At 46.9% G+C, this 24,763-nt stretch overlaps 1 protein-coding gene across 4 annotated transcripts in view; it reads left to right on the top strand.

Moving 5' to 3' along the window:
- ATAD2B (ATPase family AAA domain containing 2B) overlaps positions 1 to 24,763 on the top strand; it is a 3,113,054-nt gene that overhangs the window by 2,329,130 nt on the left and 759,161 nt on the right. For all 4 annotated transcript variants that reach the window (XM_069605879.1, XM_069605877.1, XM_069605876.1 and 1 more), the window contains exon 22: positions 10,775 to 10,934. In XM_069605879.1, the coding sequence (XP_069461980.1) occupies positions 10,775 to 10,934 (160 nt within the window). The remainder of the gene's footprint in view (positions 1 to 10,774; positions 10,935 to 24,763) is intronic.

The raw sequence follows: 24,763 nt of genomic DNA on the forward strand, positions 1-24,763 counted from the left end.
CGAGTGGTCCGAGATTCCGCATGCGAGTAGGGTAGCACTGAATGCTTTGTGTATATCCGTGGTTGGTAGGAAGAAATAATCCAGCCTTGAAAGGGAAGCATGGACGGCTGAGTGGAATGAGTATTCCTGGGTTTTAGGGTGGAGGTCGCGCCATACGTCTCTCAGCCCCAGTGCCGTGATGAAGGTAGCCAGTTTCGTGTGAGTGTCAGGGTTTCTGCCCCTTAGGTGCGTGCAATCCATTCCCACATTCATGACGTTATTAAAATCACCTCAGAGGATTAGTGTGTCTGAGGTATCATTGACTATCAGGGGAGTTATGTCCTCCATGAATGTAGACATCAGTGTGGGTGGTGAGTACACAGCTAATATTGTTACAGTTTGGTTCTCCAGTGTCCCGGTCATATAAACATATCTATCCCCTGTGTCCTGCGACACTTTGGAAAGTATGAAGTGTACCCTTTTGTGGATCAGTATAAGGACCCCTCTCGAGCCTGTGGTAAAACCAGCATGCAGTGCCATGCGGTAGTTGCTGCATTTAAATAGACTGCAGGTTGTGCCCGCCAGATGGGTCTCGGTGAGTAACGCCACATCCGGCGAGTGCCTATTTAGAGCTTGGATGACACGTCTTCGCTTAATCCCACCACCCAGACCATTGACATTCCATGTCAGGAGTCGTAGGGTTTTTGTGTCCGAGCCAGACGTTGCCTCTGAGGTAGAAGGGCTTCTGTTGAGCAGTATGTATGAGGTTTTGAGAAGAAGCTCAAACTGTTGTCTCGCAGTGTTGTGTTGCTTCGTAGGAGTAATCATGCTGTGCATTCCGGGCCCATAAAAAACCATAGTTAAGAAATTCCCCATCCCCCCTCCCTATAACCCATTCAACTTGCGGCATCTGATGCCTGAACAGACATCCACAACTTTTCCTATTCCTCTCCCGATACTTCCACCCAACCTGAAGTATCTGTCGCCCAAACCAGAACATAAACTATTAAACTAACAAGTCCACCCTCAGTGTTCCATTCACTCCAGTCTACAATCACTGGTGTACAGTAAATAGATAAGAGCGTTACCTATCCTATTCGCACTTTAACTGTAGTGGGGGCCCTTTCGAGGGGACCACTAACTATTCTGGTGGCTTATTCTACATTATTTTAATAGAGTATAAATATGACATTGCCGTCGTTTACTTCCTGATGTGTATTATATTATCAGAATTACTACTTTCTTGCGTCAGTTATTTTCTCCGTTTGGCAATAGTTCCGGTTCTTGTCGTGGTCTCTCAGGGGGTATTCCAATCGAACACCTGGAGCGAGGAGTGACGGTTGAAAAAAAGGCAGCATAATTCATATCCCATGTTGTTTTACCCTTTACTTACTTAATATAATAAATTCCCTGTTTAATCTCCTTCGTGGCCACGGACGATTCTTGCTGTGGCAGCCGTATTTCAGTATCCTACCTGGTAGTATGGGGGTAAAGGTGTTAAAGGGGCAGGGATACCGCATCTCCCAATCCAGTGTTCCACACCCACTCCTGAAGACCCCTCACCCAGGTGATCCTCCCGCACTCATCCACCCCCAGGAACTGGATTCAAAAGCAATGTCCGTGTTCTGGCCACCTGGATGACAGATCCCCAGGGATTAGCGGGTGAGACACCTTGTTTCTCACAGCCCCCAGGAGAGTGGAACAACTGAGCCGCACGTGCCAGTGAAGCCGATCGTGTAGCAGCCATCGAGCATGCCACAGAAGAGAGACTTGGCGGGCCAGCCGAGTAGGTGCCGTTACATAGTGGCGAATAGTCTGTGGCTGATTCCACACTCCAGCTGGAGACCCACTTCAGGCAGGTAGAGGGAGACGAGTTGCTGGTTGCGGCCCACCCTCAGTCACATTCCTTGATAGTCGCAGCAGCATCGTTGTACTCGAAGCAAGCGTAGTCTTTGACCTCCTTAGCGTGCCTGTCGAAGGAGGACAAACTACTGGAATGACTTGGTGGGAGGTATTCAGCAACGCAGGCCTTCACCTCAAGCAGGCAAACGCAGATTTCGTTCTCGCCACACCCAATCAGAAACTATAGCGAGAAATAGCACACTTCACCCAGGATCTCCCCTTAGAGAGGCAAATATCATTCAAATCAGTCTTGCAAGAAGCGAGGCTTGTAGCACAGGACATGCTGGAGGCCTATGTCGCCCATATTGACAGCGCAAGCATGGGCATGTGTCTTGGGATGGATATTAGGCGTACTGCATGGATGCACACAACCAGGTTATCCGCGGACGTCCAGGAACACATTGTTGACCCCCCCCCCCTTAGAAGGAGTTGAGCTCTTCCATTCGTCTAATAGCAAAGAGCTGAATAAAAGGACCGCACACAGACTGCCAAGTCGCTTGCGGTGCTAGCCAAAGCAGCGACTATGTCCTCCACCCAGTCCCATCCTAGGAAAGGTCAGGGGGCTAGGTCCCTTGTTGGCTTCAGCGGCTTTAGCTACGGAAGAGCCCGTAAGCCTGACCGGTCCTCAAGCCAACACAGAAGGAAGCAGCCTAGACAAGCTATCAAGGGGTTCTTGCAGTCCCCCTCCTCCTCGGTCTCCTCATCTGGAAAAAAGTGACAGTTGCATCCGGGTCCACAACTTCCAAGTAGGGGACAGGCTTGCTAGTTTTATGATTATTATTATGGTATTTATTGAATGTGGATCTAGCTTTGAGAAGCAGCAGGGCGCTTTATAGAAGTATACAACAATCCAGATACATAACAGAACGCTTTTCAGAGGTAACCGAGCAGATACAGCGGGGCACAGAGGCGTGGCACTGCTGTACCAGGTGGCAGGGAGGAGAGAGGCGGGGGGCATCTAGAGAGTTAGCTGGCGCAAGGTACCATGTGATGGCGTAGGTGTTGAGGAGGAGAGACTTTCAGTTGCGAAAGTGTGGAATTCTGTCTATTGTCTCCACGGGCTTGAGACTCTCTATTCTTTCTCAACCTCCTTGTTCCCCCCCCCCCCCCAACTTCACCAAGTTTGGTCACCAGCACTCCTCTGGGGGAGATTGCTCAGCTGCTCAGGATCAGGTTGTGGAACCGGTCCCAGTGGCAGAGAGGGGCTCTGGCTTCTATTCCAGATTGTTTGCAGTACCCAAGAAGAGCCAGACGGGCCTGAGAGTGGCGCTGGACCTCTCCTCCCTCAACCTCTTTCGCCCCTTAGAACATTTCAAGATGGTGACGCCAGCCCAGATTGCTGAGGCTCTCTGTAAGGGAGACAGGATGTGCTCCCTGGGCCTCAAGGATGCCTACACATCCACATATTTCAGCCGCACAGCACATTTCTTCACTTCACCGTAATGGAGTATCATCTCCAGTACAGGGTGTTGCTGTTTGGTCTAAACTCGCCCCACCCACCCTGAGTTTTTACAAAGTTTATGAATACGGTGGTGGCAATGCTCATGCTAGAGGGGCCCCACATGTACCTTTATCTGGACTACTGGCTGGTGAAAGCAAGCTCGGCAGCCAGAGCGCAGCAGTCCCACCAGAGGCTGGCAGATGTTCTATATCACCTCGGCTTCTCTGTCAATCAGTTCCAACCAACCTTATGCAAGTGCTCGTCTTTCTGGGAGCCCAGTGGAACATGGTGGTTCATCGGGTCTTCCCCACAAAGGACAGGCTGCGCGGTATTCAAAGGGAGGCACATCACTTCCTGGCAAGGGGCAAGATGACAACTTGGTAGATTCCGCACTTTCTATGGCTGCTAGCTTCATGCGCGCTAATAGTGTCTAGTGCCAGACTAAAGATGAGATGAACCAAGCTGCAATTGGCGGCAAGCTTGGACCAAGAAAAGGAATCTGTCAGCCAAGGTGGCCATACCGGCGGTCATTCATCAGGATCTCTGCTGGTAGTTAGACAATCTGATGAAGGGTGCACCCAACACCACCTGTCTGTCATTCTTATGACAAATTCATCCCTAAAGGGCTGGAGAGCCACACTGGAGGAGAACTGCATCTTGGGCGTCTGGAATGGACCAGAGAGGCAATGGCACCTGAATGCACTAGAACTCAAGGCTATTGGCCTCGTACTAAATGCTTTTGTGACTCAAGTGGAGGGCAAGTCAGTGCTGGTGAGATCCAACAGCTCCACCTCAATATTTTACCTAAACAAACAGGGGGGGCAGTAGATCTCCTTTCCTCTGCCTCCTCTCAGTGGAGATCTGGGAATGGGCCCTACGTCACAGCATTTAAATCGGTGCGGTCCACCTCCCCAGGGACAGCAATACGGAAGCAGACACGCTCAGCAGGCTGGCCAGAAATACCTACTAGTGGGAACTGGACATCACAACGCTAGCCCCGATATTCAGGCAGTGGGGGGCGCTGCAGGTAGACCCGTTTTTGCTGGAGGACAACAAGTGCTGTCTTTACACCTCAGGGCTTGGGGAGGGACCCAAATCTCTGAGGAATGCATTTCAGATTGCCTGGGACCTCCTTCAGGAATACACATTCCCTCCGACACCACTCCTGCAGAGGGTAGTGAGGAGGTTCAGGACATCAGTTGACTGCTCTCTTATTGCCAAGAGATGGCTGGCAAGGGGCACCACAGTTTCTTCAAAAACTGGCATTGTGCCTCTTGATTCAACATAGTGGCTGTGTGAGAAATTGTTTAACCGGTCTGCACCTGGGTGACATTTAAAAACAGATATTTAAAAACATGTGGAATATCAGAAAGAACATGTACAAAGTTATGTAACTTTTTCTATAAACCTGTTATTTTATATTTTTCTGTATTTCAGCTCCCCAATGTGTAATCATACTCTTACGCCCCGTCCCCTTTCCTCCATACTGTATGGGCGTCCCTCGCGAGGGCCAGGAGACAGAACCTTTCTCACGAGAAAAATCTTCTTCGCCTTTAAATTTAGAGGCGCGCTGGGGCGCGGCCCTGGGAGCATGCACTCGCCTGACTCCGCCCACCAGCGCCACTCCTCGGTCCCCTTTTCCGCATCGCCGGGAATGGATCGAATTCACCAGTGCTCCTGGGGTTGGCTTCGGCCATATAATACCACGTGCTGTTCCCCGGATATTTTTCTATCTTGTCTTTTTCTTTTCAATTAGGTACTTGGTCCTCCTTCGCCACGCTCCTCCCCGGCGCATGTCGTCTTCAGCGGGCTTCAGCAGGTATCACATCCGACCCCCATGCCCTTTGCCTCCGCTGCCTTGGCCCGACCATGGCTGGCAAGGTTGTTCCGCATGCAACGCACCGACTCCATGTGCACTGAAGAACAGGCCAGCTAGGTGGATGGAGCTCTTCCAGAGCATCCGGAGGACCTGAAGGACTTCGTCAAACATCGCTCGAGGCCAGAGGTAAGGCTTCCATTTACCATTGCACCCCGTAAATGGGACTCCTTCCCAAAGAAACGCCCCGAATGGGAGGAACCTTTCGGGTTTTAGCACCAGCACAAGTACAGAGGCTAGTCCATCTACCGGCCTCACTGCCGAGGGGTCTCCGGATCCTTCCGGTGTCAGTGCTGAGGAACTGCAAGGTTCTTTTACTGGGATTACGCCTAAGGGGCAACGCCCTTGTACCGACATCATGGCTGAGGGGGGGGCCTTCATGCAGCACTACCGGCAGCTCTGCCGAGGGCAATACGCCTTCCAGGTCATGGCCTGAGGTGCGGGATAGACCTTATGTTCCAACACCAAGCGTCTTGAACAGGGCTGGTTCCACGGAGCCAGGCACCACAACTTTGGTACATGGCACGCAGCTCGACAAAATTGCCGCCGCACCAGACAAGATGACAGCATGTCCGATACCCCCCGATGGCAGAGCGGGTCGAGAAACGAGTCACAAGGAGGGACTGGTGTCAACCAGGTGTGTGACCTACAGTTTATCCATCAGCGATGCAGGTTTCCCCTGCACCCCAGGTAGATTGTGCCCCGTCCCCAGCAGCCATTAGCCATTCCGTCAATATCACCTGCCACCTCTACAGCTTCCGAAGCCAGGTTCTTTGGAAGGTTCCTAGGGCTGATGCAAACTCCACAGATGGGGGGGGGCTATCCTCCGGGATGCCATCAGGGACATGCTGCCACAGGTCACCCCACCAGCACCCACAGTCATTCCTCCTATGGCTCCGGTGCCACAGGCCCCAGCGCAACCACTGCTGCCCCAGCCTATTCCGGCTTCCCTGCCTCCCACTGTACAGGTGTTTCCGCAGCAGCCAACAGCTCTGGTTTCCACACCACCGCCCAGCACTCCACCAGTTCCGGACCCATAGAGCTCTCTGGTGGACACTGGTGAGGAGGAGGACCCCGACACAACATCTTCAGCCAGGGCCTTCCACGAACACCTTGCAGGTTTGGTAGAATATTTGGGCCTTCCTCAGCCTGAGGTAGAGCAGCCTGAGGAGGGGGGGCTTGGCAGAAGTCCTCACCCTAAGACCCCCTACCAAAACGGGGATCCCAATGCAGAAAGACGTAGTTGCACTCACCAAGAAGGGGTGGCTCAAGCTGCACTCGGCCCAACCTGTCAATTGACGCCAAGTATAGGCAGATAGAGGGGGAAACACTTGCTTTCAGCGCATCCTCAACGCACTCTTCAGTGATCGCTGCAGCGTCACTCTATTCTAAGCCTCAGTCGTCCTCGGCCGCCTCGTCTTTGATGCTGCTAGGAAAGGAGGAGAAGATCTTGGAGGCGTACGGGAAAAAAGCTGTACGCCTTCTTGCACCTGCATCAGGCCAACATGGATGCCATGCTGGTAGCCGTTCCCCAAAGGCTCTGGTGGGGAATTGTGGACTTCCTCCCAGAACTTCCAGCACAGAGCCAAGCGTGCTTCAAGGCTGGCCTAGGAGAAGCCAAGCTGGTAGCGCAGGACATCATGGAGTCCTTCGTGGCCCACATCAATACCTCTGGCTGGGAGATCTGCATTGCCACGGACATGAGAAGGATGGCCTGGCTCTGGGCTACTAAGTTAATCCAAGGTCCAGGAACACATATTGGACCTTCCATTCGAGGGTAGTGATCTCTTCCACTCCATCACAGAGGAGGAATTAGATGAAAAGAACAGCTCGCAAACTGCAATATCTGTATCTAGTCTTATGAAGGCCACGCCCAAGGCCTATACCCAGTCACAGCAACGCTCTGATAAGGGGCTGGCGTTTGACAGGTTCCAAGCCTTCCAAGAACAGAGGTCAAGGCAACCTGACCGTTCTCAGAGTCAGCACCGCAGGAAACAACAAAAGGGGGGTGCAAGGGGTCTGTCCAATCTCCCTCCTCTCCAACAGCCTCGGAGGGAAAGAAGGCATGACATGCCTCTTCGGGTCCACGTTTCTCTGGTGGGGGGCAGAGAAATACCCAGAGAAATTACCTTTCACATGCAATTTTGGTGCCAGAATTTTTTGGACCCCTGGATCCTCGCCGTAGTCTTTTCGGGGTACCAGCTACTGGTACCTTCGTCTCCTCCCCTCCTCTCCCACAGATTGGGAAACAAGTCTGCTGGCAGAGATCCGGTCGCTTGTTGAGAGACAAGCAGTGGAAGAAGTCCCAGCCTTCTGAGATTTTCGCCATACAGAAGAACCACCAGGCTGGCCTGAGAGTTGTGTTGGACCTTTCACACCCGCAATCTCTCCCTCCCTCTGCAAAAATTCAAGATGGTTAAGCTAGCTCTTATTGCAGAAACACTGGACAGGGGAGAATGGATGTGCTCCCTGGATCTGAAGGACGCTTATCCACACCTCCCGATTTGGCAGCCGCATCGTTCCTTACTATGCTTCAGGATCATGGGATGCCATTTCCAATACAAGGTGCTACCCTTTAGCCTCAACTTGGCGCCCAGTGTATTTACCAGGTTAATGAATGCAGTGGCAGCCCTCCTCAGGGGCCAGGGCCACCACGTCTACCCATACCTGAACAACTGGCTCGTTTGGGGGACCTCTCCGGAATTGGTCACCATACCGCCTCTGCACTGATGAACACCACAACCTGGGGATCACTATCAATCTCAAGATTTCACAGTGGCAGCCCATGCAGAGCCTGACCTTCTTGGACCACATCTGGGACACAAGCTCTGTGAGTCTTTCCCTCGGAGGACAAGTTTTCGGCCATCAAGTGAGCTACAGCCAGTGACCTCGGCCTGGTGGTACAAACACCTATTGGGTCTTATGGCAGCGGTCCTGTTGGTCCTACCCCACACGAGGCTCAGGATGAGGAAATTACAGCTGCACTTCGCAGCCTCATGGAATTAGGAGAAGGGCTCCCAAGAGTAGCCAGTCAACATTCCTCCCTTTCTCCACTTGGACCTCCAGCGGTGGTCCGCAGACTGCAAAATGCGGCAGGGCAAGCACTTCTGACAGCTGGCCCTTCAGGTCACAGTCACTACAGACTCATCCCCAGAGGGCTTGGGAGCCCCTTGGACAACCACAGCGTCCATGGAGTCTTTACTTGGCAGTAGGCCCACATCAATTGGCTAGAATTTAAGGCCATATGGCTGGCTCTCGAGGCCTTTCTCTCTATTATCGAGGGCAAGACAGTTCTTATCAAGACAGACAATCCCACCAGCATATACTAGGTCAACAAGCAGAGGGTACCAGATCCCTTCTGCTGTGCAACCTAGCAGTCAGCATGTGGGAATGGGCTCTGGAGAACAACATCTGGCTGTCCACCTCCCGGGGGAATCCAACCAGGAAGCATCAGGCTCGGCAGACTGGGGCTGGCCCAGCAGTGGGGCAGAGTACTCCACTCTGCTCCTCACAACTAGCCCTCGCAGCATGGTTCCTGAGCAGGTCACGCTGAAACAATTGAGCCTATCTCAGGCTAACCTAGAGGTCATCCAGGGTGCTAGAAGCAAGGCTACTAGGTGCCAATATAAGAGTAAATGGTCTAGATTCTGTCATTGGGCCGACTCTAGTGAGATGGACCCTCTTAAGTGCACCTTGGACGACATGCTCTCCTTTTTCGCACACCTCGCCCACTCCGGCGAACAGGTGGATACATGCTGCACCTATCGGCCAGCCATAGGTGTTTACAGGAATTCGGAGGATGGCCTTTTCTCCTTCTCCAACCCGGTGGTCAAGCGACATCTGGCCGTCCTCCTCAGGAGTTTCCCGCCTATAAAGAAACCACACCCTGTGTGGTACCTTAAGGTTGTGTTGGGCGCCTTGGCACACAAACCTTTAGAGCCAATGGTGTCCGCGGACATCAGGCTGGTCACCGTAAAGACAGCCCTGCTCACCTCAGCTCGCAGAGTCGGTGAGATCCAGGCTCTGGTGGCTTCAGAGCCCTACACTACCTTTCACAAGGACAAGGTCATCCTGGGAACGCACCCTGAGTACTCCCCAAGGTGACCACCTCTTTCCATCTCAACGAGGAAATAGTCTTAGCCACTTTATTCGCCAACCCCAGGGACGAGCCTCAGAGGGTCTTGCACCGTCTGGATGTCAGACATGTGCTGAAATACTACCTGGACAGGACCAAGGACTTACGCAAGTCGGACGCCTTGTTTGTCACTCTCGGTGGATCAAGGCCCGGTTACCAGGCCTCCATAGCAAGGTGGATGGACGCGGCCATCAAGGAGCCCTATGAGGGGCAGCACAAACCTGTGCCAGCTAACTTACATGCCCATGCGGCCAGAGCCAGGGCCACGGCCATTGCGTTCCAATGGCATTTGCCGTGGCACATCCTCAGCAGGGCGGCTACCTTGGCCACTCCTTCAGCTTTCTGTAAGAACTACTGTTTGATGCTGCCTCTAGGTCAGACGCAGCGTTCAGGCAGGCGGTTCTAAGAAACCTGTATGGAGGAAAGGGGACGAGACGTAAGAGTAATTGGTACTCACCGTAGTGACTAATGTACTCTTAGTCCATAGTCCCCTTTCCTCCATACGTCCCACTATCCTCCCCCCTAATAATAATGGTGTCATTAGGCAATGCTGAATATTGTTGACGCGTCAATGGGGACTGAGGAGTGGCACCGGTGGGCGGAGTCTGGCGACCGCATGCTCCTAGGGCTGCGCCCCCACACGCCTCTCAATTTAAAGGGGAAATACGATTTTTTCTGGTGAAAAAGGTTCCGTCTCCCGTCCCTCGAGAGGGCCACCCATACAGAATGGAGGAAAGGGTACTATGGACTAGGAGTACATTAGTCACTACGGTGAGTAACTTTTAATTTATGTTCTGTAGGTTACTAATCCATGAAGAACACGCGGATCAGTAAAATAAGTTAAATCCATGGTGTAATTTTCCTTTCAATACACAACCAGATCTACTGCCTTTTTATATGACATTTGTCCAACTAAGATATAGTGTGTTTCAAGTGCATGACAGTGGGGCTTTAACTTTTGAGAGCTTGGGCATGCACGTTACATTCTCTGATTTTTTGTCTTTGTACAACGGAAGTGTGGGTCTTCATACTGGGAGGTGTAATTCTGAAGAAGGGAATCAGTCAGTGAATGGAGAATATCTATGTTGGGAAGGACATCATGGACAGGTAGGAACCTTGAACATGTTTGCACAGAAATCTGAAAAACAAATAGTTATGCAGTTGACCACCTGTTGGTGTTTTGGGTTCAGTGAATTAAGTTTCAACATAATTAGTAATAGTCATGTTGCAATGACTGGCCTCTGACATAGGTGTTTGCAAGGTCCATTTTCTGTACTTTTTGTGAATGGTACATACCATGCATCTTTGTCACGTTTTGTGAAGCTTGCATGCATCTCATGATGAACATGATTTATCATCCGCCCAGATTTATGTTAAGTTTATTCTTTTGAGTTTGAAGCTGATCATTAAGGAATGCAAAAAATGTTTTCCCTCATCATAGATTTCAGATTATCTTGAAGTCATCAGAGAGCCAATGGATTTGTCTACTATAATGACCAAAATTGATAAAAATGAGTATTTTACTGCCAAGGACTACTTGAAGGACATAAATCTTATTTGTAGTAATGCACTGGAGTATAATCCAGACAAGGAACCCGGAGGTAAGTTTTTCTTTTTGCATTAGAACTTTCATAAAAATGAAATGACTATGCTTATAATGCTTTTATTATGTAGGTAAATAACATATTTTTCTGATCGCATATTTACTTTGCATTTGATTGATCTTTAGCTGTAGTGCTAATTCATACATTTTTTATGGCAGTGGACAGCATCAGTACTCTTATATTTTATCGAAAGGAATTGTTACACTATGTAGGACGTTCAAAAAGTTGCATTCTACAGATTTTCACAAGTTGAGAAGACTAACTTGTGTCTCCTCCATGCTAATTGTGCATGATAGAGATTGAAGTTTTGGGTGATCTACAAGGATTTGTGATCAAACTGATTCCTCATCTAGGATATTCACATCCCAGCGCAGTTGATCTTTGGAATCTTTACCCCAACCATGGGGCGCAGTGCGACTGTGTCGACTCTGCCTGACACCTCTACATGCATTGCACCAAACCAGACATTGGGGCCTGTATATTTTGAGGTACAGTGGCCAGTGGCCTTAGTTACTTTTTTCCATGCACTCTGTTGTCGTCAGGAGCATTGCTACTTTATTTATGTAAAAATGCCTAATCATGTGCAGGCCTCTGGCTTCAAGCCCTGAGTCGATTGCCTCTGGCATATGTCAGTCTCCCCACAGGATTTATCTGTACTGCCTCGGGGAGGGACACCACTGCCATGATTTGCAGGTCGTTCTAGTCCATGCACCCGAAGGCCCTCCGGGAGTGAGCAGATAACTATTTACCTTTTTCCATAAGGGAAACGGCAAAGAAAAGCGATCCGGGTTAAGGGCATGGAGCGTTGGTCAGAAGACATGCACCCGCCCTGAAAGAAGAAGCACCACCTCAAAAGGTCCTGCTCACTGAACAGTTGTTCTCACCACCACTCTGTATCCCCTTAAAAGAAGTAATTGTTCCTCTATACCTATGGAGCTGCTTCAGAAGAGTTAATAGTTTCCCACCCAATCCTCCACCCTGGAGAAATGGGAAGCCTTTAGGTTAAAAATGCTTGACGGCTTTGCCAAGGCCCGGCTGCACCATCAGGGCCCACCACGCCTCAACAGGCCAACAGGGACCCTGCAAAGGACCAGGACTGCGTGTCTGCGGGCTTTGTCCCAACTCCTACGACCGAAGATCCATTCCGGTGCCGACACGCTGCACCCTCCATGTTAAGGCCTCGGCGCTAACACTAGGCCCCCGCAACTTCGACATTATTCTGCTGGGTGACTCTGATGGCACCAGAGCTCCTTTCCAATATGCCCCACTTTCTATGAGGACATTTATATCAGAGATGGGGCAAATCTTTGATTAGGAAGGTGAACCTCCATCCTTTGTAATGGAACCACTTTGTCCCAGAGAGAAGAGGGATTTCCATTAGGGGTTCTATGGTGAGGGAGAGGACGTCTTTTAACTGGCTTCAGAACTACAAGAAGACAGTGTCTTTGAGACTTCCTCGCAGTTGGATATACTGCTGGTGCTGACTCTGGGTAGACCTCAGCCCTCTGTCCATCGACTCATGACCAAAGTGGTTTACACCCTAAGATCATCAGTACCATCCAGACTCAAGGTTCAATTTTAACTGACTGGTATGCTACATGATAGCCACAAAGAGGAAACCTTACTGCCCTTTAATGTGGCAGTTAAACCCCTGGCGCTGGAACCTTTCTCTGAGCCGGCATTGGATCAGGAATTGGTGAGAAAACCTTGTCCAGCGCCCTCTGAGCAGGCCTTCCTACCCACCCATGCCTCCCCTAAGAGCTAGGTTGTTCATGCTGCTACAGCCAACCTGTGGACATCCACTGTTAAGAAAGATTTCTCTTTATTGCACCTTTCCTTCCATCTTTATGGAACCCCCAACTTTTTTGCATTTATTTTTTAATGTCACCTGTACTTTCTGCAGTACAGTAAAGCCTTAAGCATCACTGCACGGGCTTTTGCTCATATGTTATGGGGAAACTGAAATGTCCTTCAAGCTGTCAGTACTGGGAGACCTTGCTTCCCTTAGTCGTGTTGCTTTGTTATTACTTTTGTTTCTTTGTATCACTTTGGGTAACTTTTTATCATTGTACATTGCAGCTTAACCTACAGTACAATGCAGTACATCTTTGTTTTGCCCTAGACTAACATTCAGAGGAGTTTTGGTTACTCTACGTATGCTAAAAGGATAAGCTGGTGGCAGCAGTGACTTTTTCCCACTTTTGGGGATTTTTTGTATTAGCCTTACCGCGTTTGGCTACTAACTGTGGCTACTGGTAAACGCGGCTGTGCCACTAGATTTGTTGCTTGTCCTTTTACTATCTTGTTCTTTGGCCTTCTTCCTGGCCTGAGAAGGCAGGAAAATCCTTAAAAGGACTTTCAGTAACCCGGAAAGCAGAAGCTTTTTGACGGACTACTGGAGGGCTGTGTGTGTTTGCTTTGCCATTGCTTGCTTGCGCAATACTTCTTAAAGTTGGGGCTACTTCTGTTAGCTAGTTTAACTTTTACTCTAACCATAAGAACTCTTCACTGGTCCCCAGAGATCCTAGCTGCATTTTTTCCTGTTTCAAAGATTGTGTGGAACTATTACCTGAACTGTTGGGCAAAAGGCCCCAGACAATTTAGGGCTGGACTATTTTAGTTTGGGATCATTCTCTGGACCTTGAGTGCATAATACCAATCTAACCTTACCTTTGCAGGAGTTTATGAATTTTATTATGCCCTATAATAAGTTCATGTATATACATATCTATGTTTATTTGTGTTGTGTGATAACTCTACTTGCTAGTAGTGATTTTTCTATAGTGTGTTTTGGCCAATAAATAACCCTAATTTTATTCATCCTGTGTAATTTGTGACCTCATTGTGGACCCTTTACAAGCTCACCACCTTCAAAGAACTTAGCCTAGACCGCCTGTCACTGCTACCTGAACTGGTTTGGCTACAGTTCCCCAGAGTTGTCCCTGTCACAATATAGGTTGGCTGTGTACACATCTGTCCACCAGGTCAGAGTATAGAAAGTTAGTCCTAACAAATTGGTGGCAGCAGTGGGATGACCCTCTCCACATAACAGCAATGTTGGTGTGTCCAGATAAAACTTAAACATAATACTATATTTTTTGTATTACCTTGTATCAGTGTCACCTACTGATATAGATATCATGGAAGCAATCCTTTCACCACTTCCTCCAAGTTGGATCAGTTAAAGTTATGTATTGACAGTGGCTTGACAGTCTCTGGCAATAAAGCAGAGCTGATTGTGAGCATTCTGGATTTTAAAAAGAGTATGGTTGTGCCTATCCTAGCAAATGGTCCTGTTAGTGGGGCTGGGGCTGGACTCAGCACCAGTAATGGAGTGGCCATTTTTGAGGAGGAGGAAAGTGAAGCTTCTGCACTTTTGTCTATCACCACCTCAGATGCTGAGGTATTATTCGACCTGACAAAGGAGAAGCTCAGGCTCAAGGAGAAAGAGCTTGAGTTCAATATGGCCCGGTTAGACTTTGAGAGGGTGGAAAGGTAGAAAGACAGAGAGGTTGGAGGTTTCTCAGGTGGTAAGGCCCTTCCTCCTACAGTTGGGTTGTGACATTCTCCTAGTGGTTCATCCTAGTGTCAGGAAATCACTAGAGAGGTCTAACACAAGTTCTTGCTGGCCCATGATGGCGGTCCCAGAAGAAACCCACTGCAAGAGTTTGACTCTCTGTCACCAGGTTGACAGAAGTGAGACATGTATTCATATGCTCAAGAGTTCACTTTTAGGAGTGAACTCATCTTTACCAGAGGCAAGGCCTACTTTGTTTAGCCCTTTGACCCTGGAGACCTCAGGCAGTAAATTGAGAATGGTGGTTGCTGATCCCAACACCATGTGCCTTAATGCCAACCCACAGAAAATGACTGCCAATTCAGTCATTAATGCCATACTGAATGACCGGTCCAGAGGTAGCTCCTCTCTGTGCTCAGTAGTGGTCAGACCCAGTGGAGAGAAAGTGACGTGACCTGTCATGTCACTTAGCTGTTATCCGCAGGAATGTGGTCTGAGAGAGACATCTGTCAGATCTCTCATGAGTTTGATTGGATCCCTCAGTGAGCCCCAGGGAAAGAGGTGTGACCTTCGCCTGTCAAACTTATGTAAATCTCTGAACATCAGTGAGTAGTCTGGGCCTTGCCATGTTTCACATCTTGGCAAGAGAAACTATTCAGAAGCCTTGGTGGACATGTCCATGTTGCCATAATGCTTCCTATCGATAAAGGATTCTACCCTGAGAGATGGAATAGGAGCCCTGTGTATGGCTATAGAGTGGGAACCAGAGAAATATGTGCGTCTCCATGCCTTGTGCCAAAGGATCCCTTCTTATGGCTTCAGCGAGGGTGACTAGTGTCTACTCACCTGACCCCACATCAGCAGGGTGAGCTGGAGACTTTGCTGAGGCAACCTCCCCCCTTGTTGTCACTAACATCCCTTATAACAGGTTGGTGTAAACCAGACTGTATTCTGGGAGTGAGTGTACCCATCAAGTTTGGGTATTGTGGTAACTCGGAACCAAGAGAACGTTCTGACCATTGGTGCTCGATCCACCCTGTGTTGGAACAAAGAGTGTTTGAGCATTCTAGCTGTCAAGAGTTCAGTACTAAGGAACTGGAAGAATATACTGGTAAAGCCAGTTTTGGATTCTGTACGGACACTAGAGCTCTGTGTTCTGTCCCCAAGACAGATGCACACTCTCCACCAAGAGATGACAACTTGGTGGCTCAGCTCTGTACTGAGAAGTACAGTAGCAGTCTTGATCTCTCTGCAGGGTATGGCAACATATCCCTGGCATCCTATGCTGAGGAGGAGACTGCGGTTTCGGCCTTTTCAGAGCCTTACTTCAGTGTATGCACTCTGGATTGGTGGCTGCAACTGACGCCTGTCAAATGATCTTAGCCCCTGTTCTGAATGGAAACATGGATCTCAGCAATGCATGTCTGGATGACATGGCAGAATCAACCGCCACTTGGAAGGAACTGGGTATGACTCAAGAAACTGGGTGTCAGGACCTTCATCAGGCCAACCTGTTCAGGGAGACAACCAAGCGTCAAACTGAACAGGTGCCATTGGCCTTCCTCATGCATAAAGTTGGTGTGTGTGGGGACAAGATGCAACCTCTTGTTAGTGAAGTACTTGATGTACTGAACTGAGCAGCCCCCCACTACCCAAGCGAGAACTTTTCTGGGCCTCACTGGGAAACACAGGAGCAAAGTGGCAGCCTATAGTAATATAGCTGTCCCTCTGACTGCCCGGAGTACTCATAGGGGACAGAAAGAGTTCTTATGGACCCCTGAGTATGAGAAGGCCTTCACTGGCCTGAAAGAATCCTTAGGTCAGGCCCCTGGGTTAAGGGCGCCTGATTGGAGGAGACCCTTCTTAGTGCAGACAGATGCCTAGGACACTGGGATAGTTGGACAACTTTCACAGCTTAGTGACAAAGGTGAGGAACAACCTGTGTGTCTAATCAGCTACCAGGTTAGTAGTGGAGAACTCAGTTGGCCCCAGGTGGAGAACAGTTGCTTTTCCATTGTATGGTGCCTTAGGAAGTGGAGTTCCTACGTCCATGGGACTCACTTCACTGTGTAGGCTCACCCTAAGCCTGTGAAGTGGTTGATGGATGTTAAGGGAGAGAATCCAAAGTGGCCCAGCTGGTTCATGAGTCTGCAGGCTTTGAACTTCACTATTGGGCATAAGGCAGATCCCAAATGTAGCAATTATGATGGGCTGTCTAACAGGGATAACCGACTGGAACAGAGGAGACATCCAGGGGTGGATTAGTTCCCCCTGTCCCTTAGTCTGGGGGGGGCCTGTGTTAGGAAAGATTTCTCTTTACTGCACCTTTCCTTCCAACTTTATGGAACCTCCAAACGTTTTGCTGCTTTTATTTTTTAATATGACCTGTACTTTTTGCAGTGCAGTGAAGCCTTATGCTTCTCTGCACTGGTTTTTGCTCCTATGTTATGGGAAAACTGACATGTCCTTTAGGCTGTCAGTATTGGGAGACCATGTTTCCCTTAGTCGTGTTACTACTTTTGGTTGCTTTGTATCACTTGTGGTAACTTTTTATCATTGTACAATGCAGCTTAGACTGCAGTACAATAGGGTACATTTTTGTTTTGCCCTAGACAAGAGGATTTTTGGTTACTCCAGGTGTGCTAAAAGGATATGCTGGTGGCAGCAGTGACTTTTTCCCACTTATGGGGATCTTTAGTGTTATCCTTACTCTGTTTGACTACTGACTGTGTCTACTGGTCAAACATGGCTTAGCCACGAGAGTTTTCGTTTGTCCTTTTGCCATCTTGTTCTTTAGCCTTCTTCCTGGCCTAGGAGGCCAGGAAAATCCTTCTTGAGGGCTGTGTGTTTTTGCTGGCAGGATGTGGGCTGGGACTGTCTGGTACCAATTCATAAACTGGTTTGTGTGTCTGAATTGTATGCATGAATGTTCCTGCCAGTGGTCCTGATTGGACCACTGCCGGGGTGTGTGTGTGTGGGCTAGTCCTGCTATTGGCTAGTGGGAGTTTTGGCTCTTACCTGGCTTTTAGGATAAGATGACCCCTGCACCCATTCTTCAGAGATCCTGGAGAAACTTGAAGGTGCCAAGAATCCTTTCAAGCTGTGAAGACCCTGTGAAGAAACCAGAGACTCGTTGGAAGGAGGCTTGGCTACCAACTTCTGCTGCAGTTTTTGAGTATCCCTGTCTTGCTTGTGATCTTTAGCAGTCCTGCGAAGGAGCTGTGACCCTTGGAGTGGAGAGACTATCCATTCCTGACATCTGCTCGGTATTGTGAGAAACCTGAAGGTGTCTCTCTAGCTAGCCCCCGGGGATCTGTCATCCAGGTGGCCAGGATACGGCCATCACTATTGGATCCAGTTCATGGGGTGGACCAGTGAAGGAGGATCACCTGCATGGGGGGTCCTCGAGAGTGGGAGTGGGACACCGACGGGTGAGACGCGGTATCCCCCTCCCTTCAACACCTTTTTCCTATCCTCTGCCGTAGGACATTCAAAAACACTGCCCCCCAAACCCCTTTTCCAACATGAACACTTTTGCACAACACGATAGACAACGGACTAACACCAGAGCTGGTTACCTGACATGTCCCAATGCAAGGGTCTGGCAAAGTCAGGCAATTAACCAGAATCACACACACCCGATGGCCCTTTCCCTTCCCCACAGGGATTAAGGGTGGAGCAGGAGAGCACAGTAAAAGCAAGACAGACCGCACAACAAGACAGCTATCCAAGCCCAGCAGTTCAAGAGAAGGAGAAAGGCAGCGACTATCGAGAGGCTGACAGAGAGACACGACGTTGCCCTTTTCGATTCAAACCCGCGAAACCTCTGCAGAAGGAATCGTAAGACAGAGGACAATAACCCAAGTGTGTTGCAGCAGGGACGTCATTTCACCAAAATGCAGGGGTAGCGGAAGTGGCATCACGCGACCCTTGACCTCTGATGACATCACAGGAAATGATGCCATTTGACCCGAACCCAAAGTGACATCACGGGATGAGATGGCACACAACCGTTCACCCCTTGACAAAACGAGAACTGGCATCACATAGCATTGTTCCTAAATACACTATGAAAAATATGGTTTTGATATCACTGTAATGTGATAAATATTTCATACAAGAAAGGGTCACCATATGTATCATTAATGTCAGTATGCATAGTCCCATATTACCAAATTACTGTGAATGCAAGCAGACGTCCAAGGTCAAATTATATTGATTTGTTATTGTATAGCACTTGCGCTTAAGCACTTTATATAAAACAAGTGTACATAATATCACCCAACCTGTGTTGCTACTCCTGTATCGACCTCAGAAGGATGAAAGGCTGAGTTGGCATTGCTAGGATTTGAACCTGCAGATCACTCAACCATTGCAGCATTAAGCGCTCAACCCACTGAGCTATTTTACCAGCTATAGTAACATTAGCAATTACATACCTGAATGTTCTCAAAGTCAGAAAGCAAGTTACACTTTGTAGTGGATACAATTAAACTGGGAACTGTGAACAGCAGGCCAGTTCATCTGCAGCTCTGGTGCACATTTGGCCACATGTCAAGCTTGTGTGGATCTACTTTTCAGGCTTCCGAGGTTGGCAAAATACGTACCATTGGGAGGATTCATAACTGTGTATAAAAGAATTCGGAGTAGCGCAGGCAAAGCAGCGCACTCACACGGCATCTGGTACCCTGAGCACTCGTTACTTCATACATGCAAACATCCTGAATAGCATGCCATGCAGATAGCAGATATAGCCACATTGCAACAAAGCATTTATTGTGGCACAATGAAATCAAGGGCCACTTTATGTGCCATGGTCAAACATTTCTACAGTGTACACAGGCTTTTAGGCACAAGGATTTTGTCCCGTGACAGAGGACACCGATATGGAATGTCTTGTGATGATCGTAACAGAGACAACAGCAGAAAAAAGCATGCTAGAACTGCAACCTGCGGAGAAAAAAAATACATAGTCCGAAGTTGATGCTTATTCTACTCTAAATGCTTTTTGGAAGTTGCTGTCTGCATTGTGAAATTGAGGTGTTTAAGAACAGACTAAATCAGTGATTCAACCCCTGAAGTGTGCCTGAAATAAACCTTTAATGAGTTTAGCAATTATTGTATAGAATTCCAGAAAATCTAGAATGAGGACCCAGAATGAAGACTGCGCCAAAAATATAAGTTGCAAAAGTGATTTATTTTATCAATAAATTTCCCTTTTTTGATAAATTGCCCTTTTTGATGATACGTGTTTCTGCCTTATCTAAGGCCTTTTTCAAATCGGGGCCTTTAGGCAGAATAGTCGATCCAAACTGTACAACAGCATGTTCCCAACAGTAAGATAAATAGGTAAAGCAAAATTATAAAACGCCATTGTTTCATTCATAATTGTGAAGGTGTTGACATAAGGTAATTAAAACAAAAGTAAAAGCGAAAACAAATCCAGATAAAAAAAGGGGGGGGGGTGATGAGGGGGAGGATGCACGGGAAGAGAGAAAAATAGAAATGGGGAGAAAGTATTTAGTCAGTTCAGTACATCTTTATAATTCACAAATGAGTTCAAAAAGTATATCGGATGATTGCAGTGTTACCTTATAATCTTGGATACCCCTATTACTTTTCAATCGTTTCTGCTCATCGTTCAACGGGTTGGATCCCTTCAGAAAATAAATATCATGACTTAGAAATTATGGCTTCATCAGATTAATGTGAAAAAGATATGAGTTATGATTTTAAACTATTGAGGTATTCTAGTACGCACCATTTTAAAAAGTTTTTGGATGCCTTTTATCAAATTGCAGTTAAATTATAACTTCGATGCCACTATGTCTCGTGGCACACACTGTCACGAAATGAAAACTAATCTCAAATAAGTTAGTGTTCAGTGTTCACAGTGCGAGTAGATACTCAGTTTACTAATCACCGTTACTTGTGGCTGTCAAGCAATTGCGCATTGCCACGAAATGAAAGCTTATGCCAAATAAGTTAAGTTCAGTATTCATACAGTCCGTACTGAATTCGGTTGTTAATCAGTTTTACAAAGCGAGCCTAAACTTTTCAGATGGTCACTTACCTGCGCTCAAATCTTTCCACGTCTAATCGCTTGTTCGCAATCCTCGAGGGGGCGCAGAATGGCGTTAGTCCTCGATATAATGTTTACAAGGTGTTTCCATGGTCACAGACTCACCGGAGTCCTTTCTCGATAGCTATCGTGCTGGATAGCGCCATCTGTATCGCGGCCATATTTTGGAAAGGTGCTCGCCATGTTATCAAGACATGGGGAGCAAAGCGGCCCAATTTAAGAGAATGTGGTGGCCATTATTTAGATTTTGAGATGCCGTGTTGTTTATCATGTGTTTTTATACATTTACCAATATGGTGATAAAAATAAAAATAAAATAAAGGTTCCAAACTAGATGATATTATCCTTTAGCAATTTGCAAGGAGAATATTTATTTAAGCACGTTGTTAAATGAGAACTAATGTGTATTTGTGCTAATAATTCGCAGCCATGTTAAATGATTCTATGAGTACAAAAATAGGGATACCCCTGGTGCTAATGTGGATAGGGGGGGTAAGATACTATTAACAAAAAAGAGGGCAATCCACATAGAAACCAATATTCATTTCATTGTCATCGATTCACAGAGAAAGTAATAAACTTATGGAGAAGGATTTGAATCGGTGCCATATAGGTCACTAGAGGAAACAACAAAATACAGGTGCACTCTGGTAACTTTGCAGTTCTGGCATATTTAAATTAGGAGAAAAATAATAAGAACATCAATGTAACAACCAAAGACATGTGACAAAAATTCAAAAAACATACAAAAAGTTAAAGGTATGTGCAAACAAAAGATACGTATAGATTTACATAATTAGATTCTTAGATCAAGACAAATCACAAGTAGTCAGAAAAAATAGTCAAACTGAAGTAATAATTACAGTCATCTACACAGTAACAGACTTGTGTTTAGAGAGTAAATTGAACAAATCCTGTTGGGCAAAAAAGGAATCAGGATATTGATATATGTAAAACATACATGGCTGTAGTCATTTACAGGACTGTGGACCTGTTAGCTATTTGAACAAGTCTTCAAATTTGTTGAGTGTCAACGTGTAAAGATACCAAATCTTTTAAGAAGGAATGTCCAGTGCTACTCTGGAGGGTATTTTGGATATAAATTCCCCTCTTGAAGTTGTAGTGCACTGGAAAACACGTTTCGGCTATGCCAATAGTTGGTGGCATCTATATATAGCCTTCCTCGGGCGAAAAAGACGAGTTGCTGGCTCTGTAGGAGAAACGGGCAAAGAAAAGAGAAAAAGGATACAAATATGTATCAGATAGGGTAAATGAGTGCACCAACACATTGTTGTTTTAAAACCTCCTCCATGGGGAGTGTTTGGAGAGCTAAAAAAAGGGGGGTGAGTCCACAAATTACTTACCCTGTTGCAGAGGCAGGAGTAAGCACAATGTGTGACTACACACGCGTATGTCCAGAGTCACATATGGTACTTAGGGGTCCACCTCGGCATTCCGAAAAAGCAGATATCTAAAGGCAAAGGTAAATAGGATGCAGACCGGAAAGGCTAGTATTGAGTCAAGTGAATGCTCCTACCCATGTTAGTATTAGTGCATGCAAATAACAGTGACGCCATATGGGAAATGATTGTAATCTTCCTCATGAGGGAAAGTGGGTTAGTATAAATAGGTGGAAGATTCTCGGAGCTGGGATGGCGCACCCTATGAGGGAAGTCACAGTGTGGTATAAGTGCTGGGTAAGGCTGCTCGGAGTGTGATAAGAACACATGTATTGATGACCTTGCAGGCAGGCCTACCTGGGTGTTGAGTAGGGAGACCTTGGTAGAACCAGGGAAAAAGGTCTAGATGTGTTGGTGCACTCATTTACCCTATCTGATACATATTTGTACCCTTTTTCTCTTTTCTTTGCCTCCTTCTCCCACAGAGCCAGCAGCTCGTCTTTTTCGCCCTGAGGAAGGCTATATATAGATGCCACCAACTATTGGCATAGCGGAAACATGTTTTCCAGTGCACTACAACTTTAAGGGGGGAATTTATCTCCAAAATACCCTCCAGAGTAGCACTGGACATTCCTTCTTAAACGATTTGGTATCTTTACACGTTGGCACTCAACAAATTTGAAGACTTGTTCAAATAGCTAACAGGTCCACAGTCCTGTAAATGACTACAGCCCTGTATGTTTTACATATAACAATATCCTGATTCCTTTTTTGCCCAACAGGATTTGTTCAATTTACTCTCTAAACACAAGTCTGTTACTGATTTGTTCAATTTACTCTCTAAACACAAGTCTGTTATTGTGTAGATGACTGCAATTATTACTTCAGTTTGACTATTTTTTCTGACTACTTGTGATTTGTCTTGATCTAAGAATCTAATTATGTAAATATATATGTATCTTTTGTTTGCACATACCTTTAACTTTTTTGTATTTTTTTGAATTTTTGTCACATGTCTTTGGTTGTTACTTTGATGATCTTATTATTTTTCTCTTAATTTAAATATACCAGAACTGCAAAGTTACCAGAGTCCACCTGTATTTTGTTGTTTCCTATAGTGACCTATACGGCACTGATTCAAATCCTTCTACATAAGTTTATTACTTTCTCTGTGAATCGATGACAATGAAAAGAATATTGGTTTCTATGTGGATTGCCCTCTTTTTTGTTAATGTTAAAGGATTCTAATCACCATGTGTAGAACACAGCAATCATTCGATATCCTTTTTGAACTCATTTGTGAATTACAAAGATGTACTGAACTGACTAAATACTTTCTCCCCATTTCTTTTTCTCTCTTCCCGTGCATCCTCCCCCTCATCACCCCCCCTTTTTTATCTGTATTTGTTTTTGCTTTTACTTTTGTTTTAATTATGTCAACACCTCCAAAATTATGAATGAAACAATGGTGTTTTATAATTTTGCTTTACCTATTTATCTTACTGTTGGAAACATGCTGGGGTACAGTGTGTATCGACTATTCAGCCTAAAAGCCCTGATTTGAAAAAGGCCTTAGATAAGGCCGAAACACGTGTCATCAAAAAGGGCAATTTTTGGATAAAATATATCACTTTTGCAACTTATATTTTTGGCGCAGTCTTCATTCTGGGTCCTCATTCTAGATTTACTTGACTCGTGGTTTTTCTTGGCTAAACCACAACCCAGGAAGATGACTCATTTATATACGAAACAATTGGAAAATAAGTAATAAAAATGAATCAATCAATATGTCGCCATGTTAGACCAAACCATCAAAGCCAACAACGTCTAAATCTAGAATTACAGAAAGACTAATAATTTACTCTTCCTATTCTTTCTTATTTATGGTCACAGTGACATTTGTGGAATCCCTTGTTTTTTTAAGAGGCCTGAACAAGAAAGCCAGCCATGCCACAAACAGAGGCACATGGTGCTGGCCACAGCCCAGGAGCTTCTGTTTGTAAAAAAATAAAAAATTTACTTTTGGACATTTCTCTTTTAGCGGTAGCAAAAGGGGACCACCGGGGTTGCAGTTGCAAACCCCAAATGACGTCCCTGTGTTGCAGCAGATGCAGACGGTGCACAGAGCGTGCCTACGCTGATAAGCAGGAGCAAGGGACACTCCTGCTACCGTGGTAACGGCCTTGACTCTCGATACAAGGAAAACCAATCGGTTCATCACAGCCGGTGATTCGAAGGTAAAGCCGATAAGGGCCGAACTGTGTTGAATGAAACTCGCAAAAGTGGCACATTGAGAAGAGTTCAAAGAACTATAAAATGTTAGGGGTAGACCAGCTGCAGAGGGAACAGGCACCACGTGGGTGCTAATTCGAGAGACTCTGGTCGATCCCATGTTGAGTGAAGCTACAGATACCAGAAGGCCGTAGGAGAACCGCCAAGACAGGTCAAAGTGGTCATATAGGAGGTCTAGAAAATCCCCCTACAGTCGAAAGTCTTTGACCTACAAATTGTCGAGAAAGCAAGGGAGCTGAATCCTGCAATCATTTAAAGCAATAGGAATTGTGAAACAACAAGAGTAAACCAGACGGAGGGATGCCAGTAAAGAGGGGCAAAGTCTAAAGTCCCAAGAAACATTGTGTTGGCAAATGTGAACCCGTTAGAGGGATGTCCACGGTGAACTGTTTAAAAGGACATTAAGATTGGTGAATGCTGGGAAAAGCATAGTGAACCTGGCGGAGGGAGGCTGAATGTAAAGAGGGGTCAGCGCCTGTTAGGGAGAATTCTCCTAAATGGCTAATTTCCCTTACCTGTTGAGTCCCTCAGCAGC

This window comes from Ambystoma mexicanum, chromosome 4p (genome assembly GCF_040938575.1).
Source record: "Ambystoma mexicanum isolate Mex_15411 chromosome 4p, UKY_AmexF1_1, whole genome shotgun sequence".
Taxonomy (NCBI): domain Eukaryota; kingdom Metazoa; phylum Chordata; class Amphibia; order Caudata; family Ambystomatidae; genus Ambystoma; species Ambystoma mexicanum.